The sequence below is a fragment of the Pelodiscus sinensis genome, chromosome 15 (genome assembly GCF_049634645.1).
Source record: "Pelodiscus sinensis isolate JC-2024 chromosome 15, ASM4963464v1, whole genome shotgun sequence".
NCBI classification, from domain to species: Eukaryota; Metazoa; Chordata; order Testudines; family Trionychidae; genus Pelodiscus; species Pelodiscus sinensis.
In genome coordinates this window covers 33,124,847-33,131,642 of record NC_134725.1, presented here as the reverse complement: position 1 = coordinate 33,131,642, position 6,796 = coordinate 33,124,847, and the positions used below count along the sequence as shown (strand labels likewise).

Below are 6,796 nucleotides of genomic sequence, written 5' to 3'. Positions count from 1 at the left end.
TAGCTACATTGGATAAGCAAATTTAAAATCAGAATGACAAGAAGTAAAAGAATGGTAAGTGAAAGGAGAGTCAACATCTGGGCTCAGTTCTGCTTGCTGGAGGAAAATTTCAGTTTCACTTAAATCTAGCAGGCAGCTTGATAATTCGGGTAACCAAACTAGTACAGTATTATTAATTAGAAAGTATTAATCATGCCTATTGATCTGTTTCCATAAACATAGCATTGGAAACTAGAAATGAGAAAATTAAAGTAACTAAATGCACAAGTACCACAATTACAACTGTCAGTCAGAGCTATTTTCAGAAAGAAAACAGTTTTGGAAAACAATCTTAAAGACAGTATTTAAAAGAAGGTCTTCAAACTGCTTTGTGTTGTACTATTTATTTTGTGCGTTTTTCAGGGCTGACCAGATTATCTGATCTCTAGCTGAGTATTACCAGGCTTCCCGCAAACAAAGCCAATAACAAAACATAACCAGTTAAACCATTAACTTAAAAAAGTTTGTTCTTTAAATAGGTTTTTAAAAAGTGTGCATAGCAGCATGGTACAAATATGGGCAAGTTTCACAGTACACACAGGTTAGCATAGGCCACTGAAAATATAGTATTTTAATTAACAGTTTTAGAGATAGACATTAGGTCTTCATTACCAGTTGACCTAAAGAATTTTTAGAGTTTTACTAATGTAGTACCAGGAATTTCAGAAATAAAATAGTGATGGACCAAAAAAACCCAGCCCAACAACAAATAAAATACCACTTTCTCCCAAGACTAGTGTTTGTTCCGGCAGGTGCATGCCATATGACTGCTGTCTATACAAAGGAAAAACACCAACTGTGTTTTGTATTAAATATACTTAAATAATAGGGCTGCATGCTGAAGAGCAGTGCTTGCATAATACTGTACAGCAGTCTGTGCCAGGAGAGTTCACATTCTTAGCATAACATGAACAGGGATTTCTTCCAGGGTTTGTTTGCAATATAGCTGCTGTTTACCAGGTTCAGTTTGATAAATTATCTGCTACGAGTGAGAAGATGACAGATCCCTCATTTTAGTGTCCACCACAGTAATCCAGTTTTACAGTTTCTTCATTTCATCTTTGTTTTTCTGTAGCTTAGTGTGCACCACTTTTAAAGTAGTAAGAAAATTTCCAAGGAAGAGCAGCAGAAATGTGAGAGCCAGTACAAAAACCTGGGAGGGGGAAGAAAAACAAAATAGAAAAATGATGATTTATTTGATAGAAGTATTCCTTTTATGACAGCAGTTAGATTTGGAGGTTGTTTTTTTTTTTTTTTTCAAATAAGGGGCTCCTAGCCATACGCAACACATACATGCACAAACATCCCATTAGGCCAGGGGTGGGCAATCATTTTTAAAAGGGGGCCACTTCATACATTTCTGAAGTGGCTGGCCATCCCAGAAGGGATTGGGCCTTGGGCGGAAGGGGCAGCACCAGGAGACTTCTCGTGCTCTCCTGCCCACAGACCCCAATTGGCCTGGGGGTAGGGAACTTTGTGAAGTCTTTGCCTCCATACCCACAGAATCATTAGCTGTTTTTAAAACAGCTGGCAGTTCCCTCTAGGCACAGCAGCAGGAGACAGATTTCATGCACTCTCCCTGCCCCCAGGCTAATCAGGACTTGGGGGTGGGGGAGGGAGCATATGAAGTCCCTCACCCCCTGCCTCCAGCCTGTCAAAGGTTTGCAGCACCTACAGAGAATCTCTGGCTGTTTAAAGGCAGCCAGTGGATCCACTCTGGTGCCCTGCACACCTGGTGGTGGTGGTGGTGGGGAGACTTTGAGGTCTCCCTAGCCCCCCAGGTCTCTAATGGCCTAGGGGCTGAGGTCACAGGCTGAAACCACCAGCCTGGCAGATTGGATCCGGTCCACAGAGGCTGTCTTGCCCATCCCTGCACTAGGCAAACTCTTTACTTAAAACTTAAATGACAATATATGTGGGGGGGAAGGGGGAGGAAGAATCTAAGGCCAGGGGCTGGGTGTGGTCCCTCACAGCTGAAGGCTCCTCACAGGATTGGGGAGCCTGTCCTGGTGCTCCAGCCCCCTCGCCACTCTCCCCTGTGGGGTTAGACCACACAAAATGTACTGACTGGGCCCCCCTAGGTTCTGGTGTGTGAGGGGAATGTGGGGAGTGTCTTTATCCTTCTCAGTAGGGGGCCACATCAGTGAGGGTTTGGGATTAGTTTCCCCCCCTCCTCTCACTGGTGTGTGGCTCCCCCCAACTTATTTTTCTGTGGTTCAGCAGCCCCCAACCCAAAAAAGGTTCCCTACCTTTGCTATATATGAAAGCTGTATGCAAAATGACAGGTCTTCTCTTCAGCATGGAGTCTATGAAAAAGGTTTATAGTCTTTCCACGCAATAGGACAAAGTCTGATTGATATATTGGCTGACTTCTATTGTCCTATTTTAGATCCAACAGTATTTGTCCTTCAGTAAGTACATTTAAAGAGGCAACCAAATCTCATGGGTCAGATTGTGCACTGATTGTGCAGGACTGTCCTCGTCTCTGCCACATCGCCATAGCAAATCTTAAAGAATCTGTCAGCAGTAGTAGAGGCGATGGACACATTCAGGGAGAAGATCCTAGCCAATATACAGAACAATAACAAGTGGCTTCAGGGTTAAAAGGTGTTCAATAACAGGTATATACTTCTATCATGATCATTTAAATGGGATTTTACTGCCTTTAACATCAGGCAGTTTATTACATTCATACAAAAATTATTTTACATTATTTTAGTGTATTGGAGATGTCATGGGCCAGTTTAACTACGCTGAATTAAGTGGGGTTGCTCATGCTTATGCCAGGGCTATATTTGGTCCCAAGTTTCGGCATGTAGGAACATTCATTTATATGAGAGGAACTACATGCATAACGAGGAGATATTAAGCTAACACTGGAGGGTGCATCCCTGCTTTTGTATGAAGAAGGAAAGCTGATTGCTCGATTGTATGATGAGAGCTAAGGCATAAAGTCTGCTGAATTAAAAACATACATACACATGAAATTTCCTGCCCTTTCGGGTGTGTAATGGAGTTTCATCTATCACTCCTTCAGATTTAATTTGGATTCAAAGGTCAGAATATATCAAAAGGTCTAACCTCTCTGTGTATCACAGCCCAAAGAACTCCCCACATATAATTCCTTTTGAACAAGAGTATATCTCTTAGAAAAAATGCCCAATCTTGATTTAAAGATTGCTAATGGTAGAGAATCCACCATGATCTTGAAAATTTGTTCCAGCTGTTAATCACTGTTAAAAAAAAATCGTGCCTGAATTTGTTTAGTTTCAAACTTCTAGCCAGTGGCTCACATTAGACCTTTCACTGCTAGTCTGAAGAGCCCATTATCAAATATTTGTTCCCTATGTAAGTACTTTTAGACTCTAATCAAGTCATGTCCCCTTCATTAAACTACAGATTGAGCTCCTTCAGTCTATCACCATAAGGCAAGTTTTCTAACCCTTTAATTGTTCTTTTGGTTCTTCTCTGAACCTGCTTCAATTTATCAACGGCCTTCTTGAACTATGGGCACCAGAACTAGGCACAGTGCTCCTGCAGCGGATACACCCGGGTCAAAACAGAGGTAGGAAAAAAACCTACTCTACACCTACTCAAGATTCCACTACTTATTCTCTCAGGACTGCATTAGCTTTTTTCGGCCACAGAGTCACATTGGAAGCTCATGTTCAAAGGACTGTCCACCACTATCCTCATGTTTTTCCAGAGTCACTGCTTCCCAGGATAAAGTGTCCCTGTACTTAAGCATGGCCTACATGCTTTGTTCCTGGATGTATACATTTCTACTTAGCTATAGCACAATGCATATTGTTTGCCTGAGTCCAGCTTACTAAGCAATTCACATTCTATATCAAGATCAATACAAAAACAATTGAATTCTAGATGTGTACGTGTTGTTGACAATGAGGAATGCTAAGCAGAAAAGTGTTAAGAACCTTAAAGATATGCTAACAAAGTGTACACGGTCATATTATTTATACCTACCAACTGTTTGGTATTATATTCAACAGATACAACTCACTTTATTCTGACAAATTCTAGGCCCGTTTTCAGACTAAGGCATTTGGATCAATATCTGAACTTTATTTGCAAGAAAACAAGAATTCTGATGTTACTTACCTGCCATTCTTTACATTCCTTATGCCTAGACAGTCCAAAAAGTGTGATTGCATTATAGAGCTGCCAAAACTAAGAGTAGAGAGAAATAAATATAATAAAAACAGTGTTTGAAATTTAACAGCGTTTAAACCAATTTGGGATGCACTGTGTCCTTGGGCAAGAGGAAAAAAAAAAATCAATTAAATTTTGGAAGCCACTACTATGTATGAGGTGCAGGTAAAACTTCTGTTACTGAGCATAAAGGAGTATAACATTGCATAGACATTTATATTTAAGTCTGGATCTTCAACAAATCAGCACATTAATGTGACTCAGGCTTTTTATGCACATATGCATTCTATTATATGATGTTCGTTTACTGGTGCATTCCTTGTAGGTGACAGGGCTGATCAAAAATAAAATCAGTAAGATTTAATTTTTCAGCAAAATTAAAATATTTTCAAGTGTTTGATTTTGTTGTAGAAATTAGTCTTAAGTAAATCACAGTGGCAGAGCAACACCGAACACCCCTTTTAAAACAAATCAGGAATAATTAGTTCTTCTTAGGAAGATTTTCCAGTTATAGCTGTGTGTGCAAGAGGGAAGGAATACTTGTACATTAATCTCTTTTTTAAAATTAATTTAAAATATTATATTGCACCCAGTAACACCAGGTCATTGTGTATGTGTTCATGTCACATACAATGAACTTTGCAGTACAAAGGAAGATATGATCCTGTCCCAGAGAGTCTAAGAGCCTGAGTCTGAATTCTTTAGGGGACTTCAGAGGTTGCTCAAGTAAAGGATGAAGGATTGCTGCTTTAATTGGACACAGACAGTACAAGACAAATCTGTAATATAGTGGATAACTACATGAAGGTCCAGTCACAAACGGAAGTGTAGTTCGTATCTACTATTTTCAATTACACACTTATGTCAGTGAATTACTGTTGAAATGCTCCATGGAAAAATCTCTTTAGAAGGTGAAATTTCAGCAAAGCAGTGTGGTCACATGGTGTACAAAAACTGGAAGGAACAAAGCATGAAGAGCAGCATAGAAGAGGATATAGCTCTGAGCAGGAGGTTACAAAAAAACACATTTAGGAGGAACACAAGCAGTTGTAGAGAGAGGAGGAAAGAACATGGGCAGAAATCTACGTGTGGTGTCAAACAGGGCTTTGAAAATGAGGTGCATGAACTATTATATTGTTATGTATGTTATACAGGTTTTTAAAGTTTGCTAGTAGCTGGCATAGATCAAATATCCTCTTGTCTCTATGACCCACAGGCATTATGGGTACATCTACACCACAGAGGAAGATCAAAGCTACCACTGTCGATTCTTCCAGGGTTCAAATTAGCAGTACTAGTAAAGATAGTCTAATTCGAACTGAGAGGGGCACTCTGGTCGATGCCAGTAGCCCTGCTTCCACGAGGATTAAGGGAAGTCAAAGGAAGAGTGTTCTCCTTCAACTTCCTGCAGTACAGACAGTGCCAAAAGCCAAGTTAAAGTACTTTGACTTCAGCTACACAATGAATGTAGCTGAAGTTGCATATCTTAATCCGACTTTGTTCTGTAGTGTAGACGTACTCTAAATACTCCTAACCACCAACTTAACATGAAGCCGGGGTGGGGAAGATGGAAATTTATACTCAGAAAGTCATAAAGTGGATTAAGGGAGACTGGAAGAATGAGTAAATTTGAGAGCTAAAAGTGCTTGATAAAAATAAATCTTAGAGAGTAGCTCTGTTAGTCTACAACTGTGTGTGTGTGTGTGTGTGTGTGTGTGTGTGTGTGTGTGTGTGTGTGTGTGTGTGTGTGTGTGTGTGTGTGTGTGTGTGGTGGAGATATACATAATACGAGCTTCTGTGGGCAAAACCCACCTTACACTTTAGGTGCGTGCAGGTCTTGTGCACAGGTGAGAGAGTTTTCCTTAGTAGTACACATGGGGCAAACCCTGTATTTGCCCTGGTATAAGCTATATTTAATCTCACAATATAAAGGGCACAACTGTTTCACCTTCCTCCTCACTAGGCTTCCAGTGAAAGTCATGCATTATTAAGGGAAGAAGGGTGGGTTGTAAAATGGATGTAGGTAACACATCTGGAAGAAGAGTTAAAAAAGAAAAACAATACCTAATTTTCTTGTAAGTGCATGTGTCCATTACACTGTATGTACTTCCCAGTTATCAATGGAGGTGAAGCTGGAAATCCCGTCAGTAAAGGGATTGGAAGATCGCTTTTCCCCACACTGATATCTTCCCTGGATGCCACCATAATTACATAGCATCTAGTGCATGCATTGATGCTCATAACAAACACCACAAACGTCACGGGATCCAAGTATGCTCTGGTTGAATGCCCTTCTAGCTTTTGGGCAAGATACTTTAGGCAGGATCCTTTTAGGCTATGTCTACACTTCAAGGTTTTTGTGCAAAAACAGCCATTTTTGCGCAAAAACCTGTGGAGCTTCCACACCTCAAGTGCAAGAAAATCTACAGTCAATCAGCAGAACAGAGGACTTTTTACAGTGTAGATATGCCTCCTCCTCCTACGAGGAATAACTTGTTTTTGCGCTACAGCTCTTGTGCAAAAAGGCACATGTGGACGCTCCGCAGGGGTTTCTTGTGCAAAAAGAGCTTATCCGAAAAAGCACAGG

General features: G+C 40.5%; 1 protein-coding gene across 2 annotated transcripts in view; it reads right to left on the bottom strand.

Moving 5' to 3' along the window:
* Nucleotides 1-367: 367 nt before the first annotated feature.
* The window catches only part of TMEM120B (transmembrane protein 120B), a 48,276-nt gene continuing 41,847 nt past the window's right edge, over nt 368-6,796 (bottom strand). The window contains exons 11-13 of one of the 2 annotated variants that reach the window (XM_075898635.1): nt 4,159-4,227; nt 2,289-2,345; nt 1,131-1,192 (exon numbers count right to left, since the gene is read on the bottom strand). In XM_075898635.1, coding sequence (XP_075754750.1) covers nt 2,334-2,345; nt 4,159-4,227 — 81 coding nt within the window. In that variant the 3' untranslated portion in view covers nt 1,131-1,192; nt 2,289-2,333. Of the gene's footprint in view, nt 1,193-2,288; nt 2,346-4,158; nt 4,228-6,796 lie in introns of both variants that reach the window. The other variant, XM_075898634.1, reaches the window with a different exon arrangement.